Here is an 18,751-nt window from a genome sequence, read left to right on the forward strand (position 1 = left end):
GCTTCTGTCTCTTAATTGGACCCTGCTAGATACTTATGTGCAGACTGAAATTCTAGAAGAATCTATAAAGGAAGATAAAGAATTATTGATGCAGCTATAATAGAAGAGGATAAAGGGGGGATTAAAAGAACAACAAAACCCTAAAACTAAAGAAGTTGAAAAGACTACCTCGAATTGGGAGCTTACAAATGATTAGCATACCAATGTGGCAGATACCATCAGAGGAAACCGATGAGGTGAAACAAGCCAGCCGCAAAAGACCATATATGTATGACTGCATTTATATGAAATGTCCAAAAAAAGCAAATCTACAGAGACAGAGAATAGATTAGCAGTGAACCGGGGCTTGGGTGGGAATGAGAATAACTGTAAATGGGCACAGGGATGAAAATGTTCTAAAACTAGATTGTGGTGATGGTTGTACAACTCGGTAAATTTACTAAAAATTATTATCCACTTAAAGTGGGTACATTTTTATATGTAATTATACCTCAGTAAAATTGTTTTGAAAAACGAAATATATGTTGATGAATACGAAGCTTTCTATGATCACAAGGTTTATATCCATTTTATTGCTAGGAGGAAGTAACTTCCAATTCCATTTCCTTCATAAATACTTTTGATCCACACGGTCTACTCAATGAATCAGGATCTAAGAAAAGTGATTATATTAAGCAGAGTATTACAATATCCAGAGTATTTATCATAGATGATGTCCACAATGTGATGCTTAAGTAATTTTGCCAAGGATGCTATAGATTCTGATGACCTTCCTACGATAGTATCCCAAGAGACTTTAATAGCATAAGTCACCTAAGGTGATCAAAAAGAAACACACCTGTAAACCTCTAGATATGATCAAAAAGACTGCTAATGAAAAGTATAATGACATTTTTTAGAAAGAATTTGGTACCAGTAATAAACTTGATTAAAGACAAGAAATAGATGAAAAAGAACAGAAAGCAGTAAAGAAATCTAAAGAAAGATGAACTGCATATTATACTTTCATAACTGGGACTCTGTGTACAAAGAAGGTAAAACAAGTCACTGCTTTTGAGAGAGGATTGTTCTGACTGCTTTTCCCCCAAGCCCCCATAATGTGTTGGGATGTGGGTCACAAGAAAAAGTAGCTTTTTAATTGAAAAAATGTTTCATATTACTGGTATATAGAAAAAGCTTTAAAGCTCCCAAATGGGGAAGGAAGGATGCTAGGAAGACCAAATAAAGATATGCTTTATGCTTAAAGCAGACTGACAGAGAGGTGCCTGACAGTCAACAATTACACTAGCAAAGGATTGTGGTTGTGAACACATTAGAAACCAGTTCAAAAGTGACTTAGGATAATTACTTCTCAAGTAAGGGAAGACTATGTTAGAATAAATTGTAACAGTTCAGGAGTAGAGAAAGAGGTACCTAATTACTTTTATTTCTCTAAACCTTGATCTAATCTTATATAATTATTTCAAGTTCTAGTAGCTGACAATATTAAGTTCAAATTAACTGTTTAAAGAAAATCCTGAGTTTTGTTGCTGTTTGTATGTTTGTTACGCCACTCCGAGTAGAAAACTACTTTCATCAGTTAAGCCCACCTATAGAAAGCCTACTCCTTTGGATCACTAAGCAATTACTAAGGGCAAACATTTGCAGCAGTAAATCCTAATTGTATGCAAAGCACCTAGAAGAAATAGCTGTCTGAGGGTTGGCTCTGCAAATTCAAAACTCTATCATTCTATCTGACTTTTGCTGCCTGGATGTGTGACAGAAACTTAACTATAAGATTAAACTGAAATTTTTTCACACGACCATTCCTTTCTAAACTGTCTACTACCATATTTCCCTGAAAATAAGACCTAGCTCTAAATATAAGCTAAAATAGCTCTAAATAAGACCTAGACACATCAGCTCTAATGTGTCTTTTGGAGCAAAAATTAGTATGAGACCCAGTCTTATTTTACTATAAGACCAGGTATGATATGATATATGATAATAACACTAGGTCTTATATTAGTAGAGCTGACCGGCTACGTCTTATTTTCGGGGAAACACGGTACTACCTCCATCTGCCATAATGACCACTTAGTCTATTAGTATCGCCGTAGGGAAGGGTCAACAAGGACAATCTCAGCGAGGAGGACTGTTGGGGTCATATGAGGAAGAAGAAAATGAGTATCTGAATTGTTCCCAGCTGGCTTAAGTCCAGTTTTTCCCAGCTAGTTCTCCAGACCCTATAGTCCTTGTAACCTTGACAGACGTCACGTGATCAACTATGTACAGAGGCTGGTGCAAACATTCACACACATGCATGTATGAGCACACCCACACTTCCAACACAGGCTACCTGAAAACATCGAGGCCATTGACACTGAGAGTCCGTTCTTTGACATGTGAGTCAGGTTAGATCCTTCGCTACCATCTGTGTAATAATGATTATAAAAGCGGGCCCTTTAGTATTCAGACAGTAAGTACATCGATGAGAATGACAGCTTTAGACCACATGATACTAGAATCAGGACTTGACTTTTGCTCCAAAAGATGACTGCTTTTAGGAACTTATATCTACAGTTATACTATTCACTATAGCTTTGGTTCTCAACCAGGGGGGATCGTGCCAGATTCAATATCCGGAGACATTTTTGATTGTCATGGTTGTGGGAGAGGGTGGTGTGCTACTGGCACCTAGTGAGTAGGAGCCAGGATGATGCGAAACATTCTGTGATGCACAGGCTAGTCTGTCACAGCGAAGAATCATCCAGCCTAGAGTTTGCGAAACCCTGCCCTAAGGTCTTTCCCTTCAAGGATTTCTGTTCTGAACTGACTACACAGTTAGCTGATTAAACATCTCCTCTGGGCCCACTGCAGCAAGTTTCCAATAGGGAGTGCATTTCATGCCACCACAGGCAGTCTACTTGGCTCCTTCCAGATTAAAGAGCTTCTCCTATCTCCTTGCTTTGCTGCAGGGAACAGACTTAGCCACACTCAATGAAGCAGCATGTTTTGAATTTACTTTAATATTACCCTCACAAAATTCTGACTGTTGATCACGAGAGAGAGAAGGCAAAGAATCCTTTTATTTTCTTCTAATTTGGAGGTCAAGTCAATCACAGACAGTAATAAAAAATACATTATTTGGTTTTTGTCCAAGTTCCTGGTACAGAACTCCTAAAACCCTTCGAATTTCCTGAGGAATGGGAATGTCTTTCGTTATCCATAAAGAGCCCCTTTCCAGTATATCTGAGTTTATGCTAACAGGGGGACTTTTGGGGGGCCATCCATATAGCTTCAGGTTAGGGCTGGATGCCAGAAGACCTTGTAGGCCCATCCCCGATTTCTCAGGAGGGGAGGAGAGGGGCTAGAGACTGAGTTTAATCACCAATGGCCAATGATTTAATCCCTCATGCCTATGTAATAAAACCTTGATAAGAACTGGCAATGATGAGGTTTGGAGGAGCTTGTCGGTCAGTGAACAGATTTCTGTGCTGGGAGAGTGGCACACCCTGATTCCACGGGGACAGAGGTTGCTATGCTCGGGACTCTTTGGGACCTTGCCCTATGTACCTCTTCCTATGGTGGTTCATTTGTATCCTTTATAATAAACTATCATCGTTCAGTATAGCATTTTCCTGAGTTCTGTGAGTCATTCTAGTGAATTATTGAACCTAAGTGGGGAGCCATGGGAACCCCTGAATTTGCATTTGGCTGGGGAGAAGTGCAGGTAGCCAGGTGACACCATTTGTGGCTGGCATCTGAAGTGGGGATAGTCTCATGGGATTGAGACCCTAAACTGTGGGGTTTGTGCTAACTCCAGGAGTTAGTGTCAGAATTGAATTGTAGGACATTAGATTGGTATCAGAGAATTGGGGAATTGTTGTTGGAAAAATCACATACAAAAAAAAAAAATGGATTTTTAAGTGATTACTATTATCATGACTAAAAAGCAGATGCGTTAAGGAGACTACAAAAGGAAGACTTCCTGGAAACGTGGAAAAATAAATGCAAAAAGTGCATTTCTGAATGGGGAAGAAACCCAGTAACCACACCCGGAGGTCTGTGTAAGTGAATGGGTTCTCTAGTTTGATGTAAACAGGAAATCAGAGCCTCGTGTAATAGAAGATCTATTCATCATCATCCTACAGTGGAGAATTACAGACAATTCATCTCTATGAGAAAATTACTCCTGGTTCCACTCATGGGGGGAAAAGCTTATGTCCCTGAACTGTTTTTTGTTTCTTTGTCTGTTTTGCACAGATGGGAACTTGAAATCTATGATTTGCAGGAATGGATGAACCCATTGATCATGGGTTAACCTAATTTCCCACAACTGCTCTCCCAGATTAGAACCTCTCTCCTGCTCTATGCAGATGTTTACAACAACAAATACAAGAGGCCATGATTCTGCTAAGCAATTTAGCTAACACTGATAAGACAGAAAATAAAGCTCTACTTTGTAAAATTAATACTTTTCCTTTTTCCCCCCCAAAGACTCTTTTTGTCCTTTTCATTTAGGATTATAAAAAAGCTCCTTTTAAACATTCTGAAACAATTTCATCAGCTGTGTTATGGAATATAAGAGAATAGGATTCTAATTTCATGTAGGTATGGGCCAGCCCTAGACTCTCAGCAAGAGGAATCAGAGTGACAATACAAGAGAATGGTGCAATTGAGGAAGCAGCATCAGGGTGACCTCAACAGCCAACCCATTCCACCTGGAACACCGCCTTTCAGGGTGTTTTTCTGCTTACATTTTAAATGGGTTTTGTTTTTAGCAAGAGAGGCTGTCCTTTACAATAACCAACATTCCATAATGGACCACACTGAAGATGCCCTAGTTAGGGAAAGCATCTCAGCCTCTGATTCCAAATGGAAAGAAACGGGTAATGAAATCTCCCTTGAAACAAAGTGTCACTTCTTACCTTGGATTTCAAATTCATCAACCTCGTCGGCAGAACCTGAGTCAGAGAACTGTGCCGAATCACGTGAACTGAACTGGGAGCTGCTGGAAGTGACCCGAAAGCCTGTTACGTTAAAAAAAGAAGGGGGGAGAGGGAATAAACAGGACAGAAAGACATCTACTTCTCCTTCTGGGGTCACAATGAAAGGGACCTGGAATGACTTCGGCAGAGAAGTAAATAGAACCCTGTGTGGGAGTGACGCTGGCGAAGGAAACCAGTCCTTCTCACTGGGTGATCCCCATTTGACTCATGAAATTTAGAAAGTTTCATGTAAATAGAAGGTACTACTATCTGGGAAGTGAATCTGGGACGAATGGCCTTTGTTCTCCTCATCCTGGAAACCTATTTTTGGGAAGGTATTTCTGAGATAGCAAATGGATGAACTCTAGGACTCTGGTCTGGTAGAAAACAATATAGAGACCAATATAGAAAATCTTTCCGACAGGAGAGGAACCCTTGGCTTGGTTACCACATCTCAAATGAAGACAAAAAAGAAAGCCCCTGAGGCATCAAGTCTTATGCTGAAGCCCTGAAGAAGCGGGAACAGAAGTGTTTGCAGCCTCACTCACTTCCACGCTCGGTCTCTTGGAGCAGATTCTTGGTGCGGATCTGCTGGCGACGGAGGCGGATCTTCTGCTTCAGTTCCTGGATCTCTCTGTCGCTGTCTTCCCCCTCCTCTTCCTCCTCTTCTAGGCACTGGCTCATCATGTTGCACTTCATTAGCTCAATGGCAGCAATCAAAGACTCTGAGATGCTGAAGTGGGCATTCTCCTGGGGGAAAGAAAGCACCAAAGAAGTTGCTTAGCAAAGGGCTACAAGTATTGAATGCTGCACAGATTATAATGTTGGAAAACAGAGTTGCCAAGGTATGCACTGCTGTTCTTGAAAACACCCAAGGGAAATGTACACTCTCCTGTAAGGAGAGCCGATGGCCAGAAAACCTGTTCTACATTCTCTTTGCTCTCATACCTGTCCATTCCTCGCCTTCCTGGCCTACTTTCTACATAAAAATATGACAGAAAAGTCGAGGATTTCCTATCAGGGTCTTTCCTAAAGCCATATATCTGTACACAAAGTATTAAGGTAAATGTGGTGTCTCAAGGAAAAGTGCTTTGTAAACTATAAAATGCTACAGGGACATTATTTATTACATATCTGAGCCTTAGAACAAATATAGAAGTTGATTCTGGAAAGAGTTTTCCCCTAAGGTTCCAGGGTCAAGGAAACAACAATCCTGTGGCTAAAATTCAATGCTTCTCTGCCCAAGGCAGCTTCTAAGATAAAATCAGTAACATTTTTCGACTCAATGAGGAGCATACGTGCCCTGAAGAGTTCTCCCCAGAGAATCTGTTGAGCTTATCTTTACTGGGAACCTCTCTGTGTTGTAGTCTATACTCACATTACTGCAGTGTACCTAAGACTTCTTTAGAACAAATGGCACTGTAGTCCCTCAGGTCAGAGCTCCTGATTCATGGGCTCTTCAGTAGCCCTTTAGATTCCTCACCTTTTCCAGGTCTGCACAGCTGCCAAAGTCTTGCTCCGACAGGTAGCTGATAAGCGACTGTCCTTCTGATGGCCTTCGGAACATACCTTCCCCTGAGCACAGGTACTGACCACCCTCTGTGGGAAAATGGAACGTGGATGTGAAAAACTCTGACTTGAACAGCAAATCTGTAACAGTCAAGCTTCTTCATGAAGTCTGACAATTTTACTACTAAAGATGATCCCAAGTTTTCCCAGGTTACAGGTTGGAAAAAAGATACCTACTTTCAAAAAGGAATGTCTCTGAATCTCAGGATCCCAGGGCACTAAACCTTTTGGTTAAAAAATGGTGGAATAAATGGAGAGAGCCTAGAGATAATTCTTTTAACACCTAAATTTAAGATGACATACTTGCCCTCCTTCCCCACAAAACAAAATGAAAAAAACAACCTGTACCGAGAGTCAGACAAGGAAACAAATGACTTCCTCCTGTGGATGATTTCCAGATGGAGCTTATCTTCTGCTAATTAAGCCCAGACACTCAAAGGCCTCTTTTCAAGGTCCCTCTGACCCACTCAGAGAGCCACTCCATCTGGCTCAACAGACATTCATGGTAATAACACCCATGGCATAAGAGAGGGTGGGACCCCAAAGTCAGAGCGGAGCAAGAGAAATGGCAGGGCAGTGGGCCTTCTAGCACAGAGGTTGAAAGTGATGGAGGGGAGAGTGCGACTGTATGGTATACACCCTCCACTGAGCTGAGATGAGCCACACAGCTCAAAGCTCAGCGGGCACAAGGGGAGAGCAAAGACGCAATGGCAGCCTGGCCTTCCTAGTACTCACTTACCATACTCCATGTACAGAGAGCTGGGTGTGCTGACTTCACTGCTTTGGCCAGAGTAGGGCAAAGGGCCTCTCAACTTCGACTTATCATTGCAGGACTCTAGTCAGTGACCACCAGGGAGTAAAAACACACATACGAGGTGAGCGACACATAGGTTCCCAACTTTGGATTGTCAACATTTAACTGCTCCCATTCCCGATGCCCTCCCAAACAGGAGAGAGACAGCACACCAACAGGGAACAGTCCAAGAATGCAGGAACACATGGGGGAAAGAGGAGGAGTCAGTACATTCTAAGGGAAAAGAGAAAACATGACCCAGAAGGCAACAACACAAAGGTGAAAATAGAATCAAATCAAAGTGAATTCATGAATTTAATTCTTTTCTTCCATCTTCTGACCAAAAGTTCCAGGAATATCAGTCAACTTCTACCCTCTTGACAAAGCAATATACAAAACAGCCCTCACATGGTAAAACAAAGAGAAGCACATTGGAAATTTTCTGATAACTTGACACTAGGTTTTACAACAATATAGAAGGATTAAACTCACTAAAGAAATAGGAGGCTTCTCTTGAAGCTGAAGTGTAAATTTATCGTACCTACAATGTAACCCACTTCTGAATTGGCAAAACAGTAATACAAAACCCTGCAAGGTGCTTAAAAGAAGAAGCATCAAGACAATGCTAGAGAAGCCAAGGATGGTGGCCTGGTAACCAAAGGACTGCAGGCCCAACCTCACTGGAGTAGGAAGGGAGAGATTTCAAAAGAAGGCCGGCACAGTGGGCAGTGCCTGGGTAGAAGTTTTCAAGGAACAGTGAAAGTTGGGGATGGAGAAAGAGCAGCACGCAGGACTGGAAGGAAATGAGAAACTGATATTCTCCAAAGGGAAACACAAAATTCCAATGTTACAGAAGGAAGAGCAGGCAGAAAAGCTGGTGGGTGCCTGAGAACTAAGCAGGACGCTCAGGAAGAATGAATGAATGATTAAGCTGCATCCAACCCATTTCCCTGACAGATGGTGCCAACTTGTCAGTTGCTCCTCTCACAAAACATGCTACTAAGTGGTGAGCGATAACTGTGTGTTCTCCTTGGGCCTCAAAGATTTCTGGTGGTTCTGGCGGTGGGCTCTTCTCTTCACTACTGAACTGAAGGCAGAGCGGCAGTAACCACGATGCCTTGGTGAGAAATCATCACTTACAAGGGACTTTTGAGGACTCCAGTCAAACTCAGCACACAATACAAACTCCAACATCAGTGCCCTATTCCTTTGCATCGAAAGGCCATCCAGCCTTTGCTTACTGAGCTCACTACCTGCGGATGCTGCCCATTCAACTGCACCGCTCTAATTCTTAGAATTTCTTCATACTCACTGGAAATCTGTCTTCTTACAATTTCTCATCTCCTGAAGAACAAGAATGCTCTTCTAAACAATGGTATTGCAGACTTACTCCTCTTCAACCTCTTTTCCGAGCTAACATACCCAGTGGTTTCACCCATTTCCAGGAGGCCATGGTTTTCCGTCCTCCCTCAGCACTCTGTCTTGTAGACACATTCTAATGTTATCATGTCCATGCATTACAGTACCCAAAATGGAGCGTAACGTTCAGTTTGAACACCACTGTGAAAGCCAAAGACTAAGTCACGAGAAAAATCCTACGCAATGGCTGGAATGAGGGGTGGAGAGAAACTTATAGGGGAAGAAGGACAGATAATAGAAAAAGGAAACACGGACTCTAGGAGAGGCAAAAAACATGCACCCACATCCAAGACCACAGAAAAGGAAGAAAATACATTCTGGTGTTAATTCAAGGAAGATAAAGTCATCTATACTAAGGACTCAGTTGTAAGAAAAATTCTGCCACTGATTCATCATGATGCCCTAGACAAATAGCAGGCCTCTGTTTCATCGTTGGGCAAATAGGATTAACCATCTTGACTCTGTCTCCCAGAAGCAGTTGGGAGACTGAATGAAGCATTTGGAAGTCAAGGGCAGAAAACATCAGGCAAAACACTGGTGCCATTTTACAGACAGGCCCAGGCATCACAGCAGGACCAGACTTGCCAGACTTGATTTGACACCAGAATGGAAAAGGGAGTTCTGAACTAAGCAAGCTGGTCACAGAGGAGCAGAAGCAGGAGGAGGTGACACACAGAAAGGAGGGGGACTGGCTCCCAAACCTGCAATGGGATCTTCAACTATAATGGTGATATTCCTGGGGCCTCCTGCATGTAGACAGACGGAGAGTCCAGACAGAGGAAATGAGAACAGAGAGAGTGAGAAAAGGAGTGTGCTTTTATCCAGTAGAGGTGGGGATTTAACTCCCAGAGGGAGCCTTGTGCTGAAGGAGGGTAACTCATACAAGAAGCCGCACAGGGCCCACACGCCAGCAGGCCTGTCTGCTTAGGTTTCCTCGGACTCCCTTTTCCAATGCAGGTTACCGTGGTTTCTGGAATCCAGATGGATGAGAAAATGGGGGCAGGGAAGTATTACATGCTCAGACCCCTGGACTACAGCAGACACCAGGCCTGCAGCAGGAGACGTGAAGGGAGACTCTTCACCCAAGCACTCTTTACATCTAAGAAAGCTCATGGGAAGACAGGCTTTGCTTGGGAGATTTCTTTTTCTAAAGAGTTTCAATAAAGCCAAACCACATTCTGGATGGGAAAACAGAGACAAAAGTTCGCCATTCAGAAATTTCGGATGATCGCAGCTGTGGTAGGAAATCCTTCTTTTTGGTTCCTACGTTTTTATATTTGATTTCTGGGGCATTCCCACAAAGAACTGGCTTTGAGCACAAAGGTCCATGTTATATTTGCTGTTAGGGAGATTCTCTTACAAACGAAACCCAACCAGAGCCTGCCAGACACCACCAACCCAGGAGAGATGATAGCAGGAAGATGGCAAAAGCAATGCGACCCACCTTCCCTGTGCCTGGGGTGCTGTCTGCTGCTCGCAGCTGGTGTTTGTGTGAGGGGAGTCTCGGCGCCAGCGCCTCCTTACCTGGCTGCCTCTCAGCCTGAGTTCCATACAGAGTCAGCCCCACCTCCTTGTTTACTAGGTCACATCACCCCACACTCATCGTATCCCCCAGTTTTAATAAGGAAACCCGAATGTCACTTTGCCTCTCTCATGCTGGTAACACATCCTGACCAAACTTCCCAGGAATCCCAGGAAGGTAAGGAATTTAATGGAATTCTTTGTAAAGCTTATTAGTACCTCCTCTCTGTCTGAGAGATACATTTCAAACTTGAATTGTGATGAGTCAGTCACTCTACACTCTGATGCTAAAGAACTAGTGAGAGAATGCAGGAAAGCATTTACTGTTTTGTAATGTATAAAGGAATAAACATAAATCTTCTGAGAGCGCTTCCTTGGGTAACCGCATTACATTACTAACTTCTCTCTTTGGTTATAAGCAGGATACCATCATGGCATCCAAAACATAACTTCTCTTTCTGCCATTTGAAGACCCTTAAGAACAAACTCTCCCTTCCACCCTCAATTCAGGAGGCCACCTCACTAACTTGGGGCAGGTGATTGTTGTTACCTGGGGCTCCTCTGGAGACAATGTTGGTATCTGAATGGGAGCGTGTATGGCTCTTCTTTGTTCCGCTGGCGACAGTGAGTGTCTGCCCCTCTGAGAAGCTGGACCTACGGAGGACACTGGACAGCTGGCTCTGCCCACCTCCCTCTTGGTCCACTAGGGAAGAAGCAGCAGACTCTGGCTTCTGGGAACTGCTGGAGGAGAACAAATTGGAGCTGCTGCTCTCAGCATTGCTGCTGTGACTCTGACCGCTGGCGGTGCGGCCTCGGGCGTCCAGGTTGCCTATGGCCAAGTACTCGGGCCCCTCGCTGACATCACTCGGGGAATCGTTCTGGCTGCTGACCCAGGACGATTCTATGGGGCTGGTCAGAGTGCTGGAGCTCATCTCATTTGGGGTTGAGGGGGAATCCCTGGCCAATGCAGAGACTGGAAGCAGAGGGGACTGGATGGCTTGACCCTCTGCAGGGGAGACGTGCCCTCTGCTTTCTTGAGGTTTCTGGGGAGGGCCAGAAAGTGAAAAGGAAGTCGATCTTCTTTCTAGGATATAAAAAGAAAGGGGAAGGAGAGGTGAGCTGGAAGTCTTTGGTATATATGAAGGCTTCTCCGCAACTAAGGATCAAACTCCCTATCATCACTAGGTGCCCAGGACACACGGTGTCACCTCAAAAAAGGCAAATCATTTGAGGTAAGTAAAAAATTACTTAAGAGCAGCTAAGCCAAGAGAATGAGCTCTTGAGACAATGGCTTAATGGCTTATTAGTATGCATTCCTCATCTGTAAAATGAGCAATAATCACACCTACCTCATAGGACAATTTTGAGGATCAGATGAGATGATATATATAAATTGATTACAACAGAGCCTGGCAGGTGGTAGGCACTCACTAAATGTTAGCTCTTACTATTGGAAGGCCTCCTTGGCAATGTGGATCAGAAACCCTGGGGAATGTAAAACGCCTCTCTTTCCTCTGTTACTTTAATGATTCCACTGAATTACCCTAGGCCACATGTTATCTACTTTGTAAAGATGTCCATTATTAAGACATGAAGTTTGATAAAATGCACCAACCCACGGCTCTGTCTCTATCCAGCTGCGAGCACCGAGTCCTCTACTTTCCAGGGCTGGGAATGCACGTCACGACTACCCCTTCGTGCCCCCATACCTGGGCCGTGGTTGGGTGTGGCCTGGTGGAGGCTAGAGAAGGACCCAAAGTAGGAATGCTGAGCGTAGGGGATTGGAGGGGTGCACGTAGAACCAGGCAGAGCTGTTAGGCTCTGGCTCTTTGTCACCAGCAGTGGGCTCTCATGCTTTCTGGCAAACTACAAAAAACAAAACAAAACAAAACAAAAAACCATGTCAGAGTCAAAGACAGAGGCCCTCAGAAGAGGGGCTTTCAGCAGTCCAGAAACACTGGTAGAAGCCAGCCGTGGACAGCAGGCTTAGACTGCAGCCAGAGCCTATGGATACAACACAACAACCCTGTACTAGACGACACAACTTTGAAACTTCGAAGTCCTGTCATTTACCACAGCTTCTGCCACTGGGCTCGTGGGTGGTCAAAGCAGGAGGGCTTTGTCATGGAGGCAGTACACGAACTGCTTAAGACTATGAACATGGAGTCAGAAGGCAGACTGGGGTTCAAATCATGTCTTATCACTTACAAGCTACTTGGTCTAAACTTTGGGCAAGTGACTTACGTACTCTGTCCCTCAGCGGCCTCCTACCTTATAGAGTTGTGAGAATTAAATGACGTGACGCAGGAATTGCGCACAGCACCATGCCTGGCACATACAAAGTGTTCAATAGATGGTAACCAACAATAAAAAATTTTAAAATCAGGAGAGATAGGGGATCCCTCCCTAAAAGGAGCACGGACTGTGATTCTATTCTAGCTGAAGCACTGATGTTAGTAATGGGATAAGTGAATTGGAGAGTTAATGATAAACAGCATCAAGCAACACAATTCTCTTTATACGTCAAGGACAAAAACGATCCAAGTAACACTAGGCCATATGACGTCGGATGTTGTAAATCCTACTCCTGATTCAAAATCATCCCTTGTCTCCCCAGCTCTTTGTCAAGCCTGCCCTTAATGTTTACTCAGACTGAGGATTTAAAAAAGGGTCTAAAGAAACAGACCCTTCCCATCTCAAACAGACATAAGCCTAGACTTTTTACTTCAGAACCTCCCCCTTCTTCTCCAAGTATTTTTATAAATAAAAGCCTTTCAGTTGACAACTGCCTAAGTGACGAAGTAGTCAGCTACAGAGGGTTACATCCTGGGGAGGTCCCGGAGGCCGGCATAGACAGATAATTCCTTGCCCCTTTTACCATAGATGCATCAATCTGAGCCAGGAGGCGGGGGTTGTTCTGTTCCACTGCTTCTAGGCATTGGAGCATGGCCGTGACGTGGGCATCGCTTAGTAGGAAAGCCGTGTCTGGGGAGAGAAAAACTATCACAGTGATGGAGTCCAATCAGGCAATCTTTAGATTCCCTCTATGACCTTGGGAGAAGCTCAGGGAAGGAGAAAGGGAAAAGGTAAAAATGACGAGAGGAGAATAGTGTGGAGAGAAGGAGGGCCAGGAACAACAAAGTACAGGAGAGTCTAAGTAACGTGCAGGATAGCAGAGAGGCCAGGACAAGAGGCTTCAAAGGCAGAAAGATCTAGACTTGAATCTAGGCACTGGGTGACTTTGGCCAAGTAACCCAACCTCCACGAGCTCTGCTTCCCTGATTGGAAAACAGGGATATTAATACCCAACTCTTAGGGCTGTTGATAAAAGAATATGTATAAAAAGTATTTAACAGTGACTGAAACATAGAAACTCTCGGTAAATAGCAGTTATTTGTATTGGTTTGTGTATATGGGAGTAGGCAAAGTAAGGGAGAGGCTGGCTATGTGTTTCTTATTAGAATCTCTATGGCATCAAGTAAAAATATGAGACCCTGGGGTAAGAGTGAGTCTACAAAGGAAGAGTAAAGCAGAAAACAATGAGGAAGTATATGCAACAATCCTGGCTAAGTGACCTTTACCCACCTGTGTAGAATTTTCTGATATACTGTCTATCCCCAAGCAGAGGTCGGAGCTGGGCTGAGAGACAGTGGTACTGCAAGCTATGCTGCAGCCACAGCTCTGCAATGACGTGCTCACTCACGCCATCAGTGCTGCGCTGGCCATTCTCATGCAAGTTGATGAACTAGGAGGCAAAAGGCATGAGTCAACACATGTATGCTGGTAAATACAGCAAGACTGAGGCCTAGCGACCTGAGAACTAAATTGAGACAGGTTAAGAGGAGACAAATCAGAAGTATTTTCCCTCCAGCTAGCATCTAGAGGTTACTGAGGAGGGAGAGGAAAGGAAGGGATTAATAGCCCTGCAGCTGGATTGGGCCACTGGAAAGGGACTAAGCAGCTGTATCTGTCTCTTTATGTTCTAACTCCAAAGAAGCATCTCTTCTGGGGTATTCAGAGGGAGGATAAACTTTCTCTCACAGAGTCCTCTCCTTTAGGTGGCCTTCATTAAAGAAGTCAAGAAAAACCTGGGGGAAAGGATCTAGAAAAAATGCCACCAAAGATTCTTCACCAAAGACAAACCAACCATCTGAGCGTCTCTTTTTGGTTCTAGCCACAGCATTCTCTATGTGGCACCTCCTACTCGGCTGTTTCTGAAAGCAAGGTCTCATAGCCCAGGATCAGTGCAACAAATGTATGGATGGCAATTTCAGGCAGCTATTAGAGGAAATGACTACAGCAATATACTTTAAAAAAGGACGTTAGAGGTGGGAAAAATAAAATGTGGACAAAAAAAATCTACATAAGAAAATCATTGGACTCTGTCGGGGCTTTTCTTATAAACACAGCTACTGTGACACCTTGTGATTTGGTTCCCTGATCATTTAAAAACAAATTACTTTTCCTGACATCATCTCAACAACAAATCTGGCAGTGGGTGGAGATATACATGAAATAAGACTAACCACGAATCAATAAGTATTGAAAATGGGTGATGGATATTTTGGGGTTCTTTACATTATTGTTTAATTTTGCATATATTTAAATTTTTCCATATAAAGAGTTAAATAAACAAATACTTCAATTTGGCAGTCACTGATCTGGAACTAGCTGTGTAACACTGGCCAAGTCACTAAACCTCTTCAAACTCTGTTTCCCTGACTGGAAATCAGGGTACTATGCTGAGCTGAAAGGACAGAAGAGCAGAGTGCTACAATGGTAGCCAAAGTTGTCAGGAACATATTTGGCTCCATTTGACAATGGCTTCCAGAAACCCCACGTTTCTTTCTAATTGGTGCATCCTCTTCTTCTCGAACAGTTATTGGCACTTCAGTCCCATTTCCCCTGACCACTTCAGGGAACCTCCCACCATTTGCCCTGGATTTTGAAAAGCTTCGCTCTGGTCCCATACATGCAGATCTTTTGAAAATAACAAAACTTTTCCACCCCTTCCCCAGAGGAGAGAAAGTGGCCTATAGCAATGGATTCCAGGTTTATTTTTTGAAACAAATAATCCTCCCCTCCAAATCAGTCCTACAGGGAGGATTTCCTCTTCTCAGTGAATAGGATAATGGACACACACCCTCCTTCTCACCTAGGAGACTCTTCAGACAGAACATCACACAATGAAGCCTTGTGGTTACCGTCACTTCTTACCTTCTCCACATGAAGGGCTGAGTGGGGACTGAGCCAGCGGATGTCTTTCACAAATTGCCAGTAGTCAGCCTGGCGGCAACACACCTGCTGTGGGAACACATGTGGTAAAGAAATCACTACAATTTTGGACCAAATCTAGTTCTAGTGCTGACATTCAAAGACAGAGGGAAAAAAAAGTGTCACCTTCCCTTGCCTCACTAGGGTTCTCGGCAGCAACCAAAGGAATACATACTGGTATACATGTTCACCTTTTTAAAGGATAACTGTTTACAATTATTTTAATTGTTCTTTTGAACAACACATGCGTATGATATAGAAGGTTATACAGTGAAAATAACCTGTTTTCTACCACGTCTCTCTACCATTCAGTTTCCTAGAAGGTAATTCTTAAAACTGGTCAATAGTTATTTGTTAAAAGTCAGAGACGGATGTCTTCAGTTCTTATTGCAAAATCAAGTAAGGAAAGACCTGCTTTTTCCCATGCTACCTAAGCCAGGAAAGCACTGTATTTAGAGTGAAAGAAATATTCAGTCCTAGATAAAATAGTCTCACACTGGAAAAGGCCTGAAGATGATAGCAAAATGTTTATATCATGAAAACCTAATTCTTATTTTTTGAGAATCCTCTCTGAGACTACTGCGCATGGGTTAAAACTTAAATCTAAATAATTAAAAAATATAGAACTAGCACAAGTATTAAGAGACAGACCAATCAATGAGACAAAATAACCTAGAAAGAGATCTTAAAATATATTTGAACTTAATATATGATCCAAGAAACATCTCCAAAGTCAATGGACCTTTCACCTAGACTGAGAAGGCAGAAGTGAGAATTAGAAGTGTCAGATATACAGGCAATTTTGCCACTTAGAGTAATGAAGACCTTTAGCATTTTGGCAGCAGTGTGGCAGTCGTTGGTCTTTGTTCTGTGGCTTAGTGGATACTGAGTAGCCAGGAGTGGGCAGCAGTGGGATACCAACTCCAGCACGTCTCCTAGTTACGTCACATGGAAGTAAACAGCATCTAAACTTGGTTTCCTTTCTTCAGAAAAACTTTTCGGCAAACTTAGAAATGAAACAGAGGACACCACTATAGATCCCATGGGTACTATAGAGCAATACGATAAACAAGTCTATGCTCACAATTTGATAACCTAGGTGAAATGGACCAATTCCTTGAAATACACAATCTGCCGAAACTCATGAAGGAGATAGATAATCTGAGTACTCAGGACTTTATCTATTAAAGAAATTGAATCAATAATTAATAACCTTCCAAAACAGAAAGCACCAGGCCAAGGTGGGTTTACTGGTAAATTCTACCAAACATTTAAGGAAGAAATTATACCAATTCTCTACAATTTGTTTCAGAAGATAGAAGAAGAAGGAATATTTCCCAAATCATCCTGAGGCCAGCATTATCCTAATAGCAAAACCAGAAAAAGACATTACAAGAAAACTATGGAACATCTCTCATGAACATAGATGTAAAAATCCTCAACAAATATCAGCAAATCGAATCCAACAATGTATAAAAAGAATTATACACCACAACCAAGTGGGATTTATCCCAGGTATGCAAGGCTGATTCAACATTCCAAAATCAATTACTATAATCCATCGTATCAAAAAAGAAAAATCAGGGGCAGACGGGTGGCTCAGTTGGTTAGAGCCTGAGCTCTGGACAATGGGGTAGCTGGTTCGATTCCCAAACAGGCCAGCAAGCTGCGCCCTCTGAGACTAGAATGAAGTCAATGAGCTGCCGCTCAGCTCCTCGGTGGCCAGATGGCTCAGGTGGTTGGAGCGCAGGCTCTCGACCACAAGGTTGCCAGTTCAACTCCTGCAAGAGATAATGGGCTGTGCTCCCTGCAACTAACAACGGCAAGTGGACCTGGAGCTGAGCTGCACCCTCCACAACTAAGATTGAAAGGACAACAACTTGACTTGGAAAAGTCCTGGAAGTACACACTGTTCCCCAATAAAGTCCTGTTCCCCTTCCCCAATAAAAATCTTTTTAAAAAAAAGAAAAAGAAAAATCACAAGATCATATATGAGTATCAATAGATGCAAAAAAAAGCATTTGACAAACTACAATACCCATTTATAATAAAAACTCTCAGTAAACTAGGAATAGAGGGGGAACTTCCTCCAGTTGATAAAGAACACCTACAGCTATCATCATACTTAATGGCGAGAAGCTCAAAGCTTTCCCACTGAGATAAGGAATCAGGCAAAGATGTCCCTTCTCACCACTACTTTTTAACATTATATTGAAGTCCTAGCAAATGCATAAGAAAAAAAAAGGAAATAAAAGGTATCCAGATTGGAAAGGAAGAAATAAACTGTTTTTGTTCACAGATGACATGATCACCTAAGTAGAAAATTCAAAAGAATAGACACATACACACACAAAAAAACCTCTCCTGAACTAATAAGTGATTATAGCAAGGTCATAGGATACAAGGTTAACATACAAAAAGTCAAACACTTTCCTATATACCAACAATGAACAAGTGGAATTTCAAAGTAAAACCACATTACCATTTACTTTAGCATACCTAAAAATGGACCTATAAATCTAACAGAATATGTATAAAATCTAAATGAGGAAAATTACAAAACTCTGGTGAAGGATACCAAAGAATTAAATAAATGGAGAGATAATCTATGTTCACAGACAGGAAGACTCAATATTGTCAAGATGTCAGTTCTTCCAACTTGACCTACAGATTCAATACATTCCCAATCAAAATCCCAGCAAGTTATTTTGTGGATATTGACAAATTAATTCTAAAATTTGTATGAAAAAGGAAAATACCCAGAGTAGCTAACACAACAAGGGCTGACACTATCTGACTTCAAGACTTACTATAAAGCTACAGTAATCAAGATAGCGTGGTATTGGCAAAGGAACAAGTAGATCAGTGAAACAGAACAGAGAGCCCAGAAATAGACCCCCCCATAAATATAGTCAACTGATCTTTGACAAAGGAGCAAAGGTGGTACAGTGGAACAAAGATAGTCTTTTCAACAGTGCTGAAACATTGGACATACACATGAAAAAAAAAAAGAATCTAGACACAGACCTTACACTCCTCATGAAAATTACCTCAAAATGAAACACAAACCTAAATGCAAAACACAAAGCTATAAAACTCCTATAAGATAACACAGGAAAAAACTTAGATTACCCTGTATATGGCAATGATTTTATAGATACAAGACTAAAGACATGATCCAAGAAAGAAAGAACTGATATGCTGG

General features: G+C 42.5%; 1 protein-coding gene across 10 annotated transcripts in view; it reads right to left on the minus strand.

The window, feature by feature from the left end:
• RUBCN (rubicon autophagy regulator) overlaps positions 1 to 18,751 on the minus strand; it is a 59,090-nt gene that overhangs the window by 12,103 nt on the left and 28,236 nt on the right. For 3 of the 10 annotated variants that reach the window (XM_019723649.2, XM_019723641.2, XM_019723642.2), the window contains exons 3-13: positions 15,490 to 15,576; positions 13,858 to 14,017; positions 13,151 to 13,257; positions 11,982 to 12,138; positions 10,823 to 11,356; positions 9,453 to 9,497; positions 7,279 to 7,374; positions 6,454 to 6,569; positions 5,519 to 5,720; positions 4,911 to 5,012; positions 2,339 to 2,413 (exon numbers count right to left, since the gene is read on the minus strand). In XM_019723649.2, the coding sequence (XP_019579208.1) occupies positions 2,339 to 2,413; positions 4,911 to 5,012; positions 5,519 to 5,720; positions 6,454 to 6,569; positions 7,279 to 7,374; positions 9,453 to 9,497; positions 10,823 to 11,356; positions 11,982 to 12,138; positions 13,151 to 13,257; positions 13,858 to 14,017; positions 15,490 to 15,576 (1,681 nt within the window). The remainder of the gene's footprint in view (positions 1 to 2,338; positions 2,414 to 4,910; positions 5,013 to 5,518; positions 5,721 to 6,453; positions 6,570 to 7,278; positions 7,375 to 9,452; positions 9,498 to 10,822; positions 11,357 to 11,981; positions 12,139 to 13,150; positions 13,258 to 13,857; positions 14,018 to 15,489; positions 15,577 to 18,751) is intronic. The other 7 variants (XM_019723643.2, XM_019723644.2, XM_019723645.2 and 4 more) reach the window with 7 other exon arrangements.

The sequence above is a fragment of the Rhinolophus sinicus genome, linkage group LG01 (assembly GCF_036562045.2).
Source record: "Rhinolophus sinicus isolate RSC01 linkage group LG01, ASM3656204v1, whole genome shotgun sequence".
In the NCBI taxonomy this organism is placed as follows: Eukaryota; Metazoa; Chordata; class Mammalia; order Chiroptera; family Rhinolophidae; genus Rhinolophus; species Rhinolophus sinicus.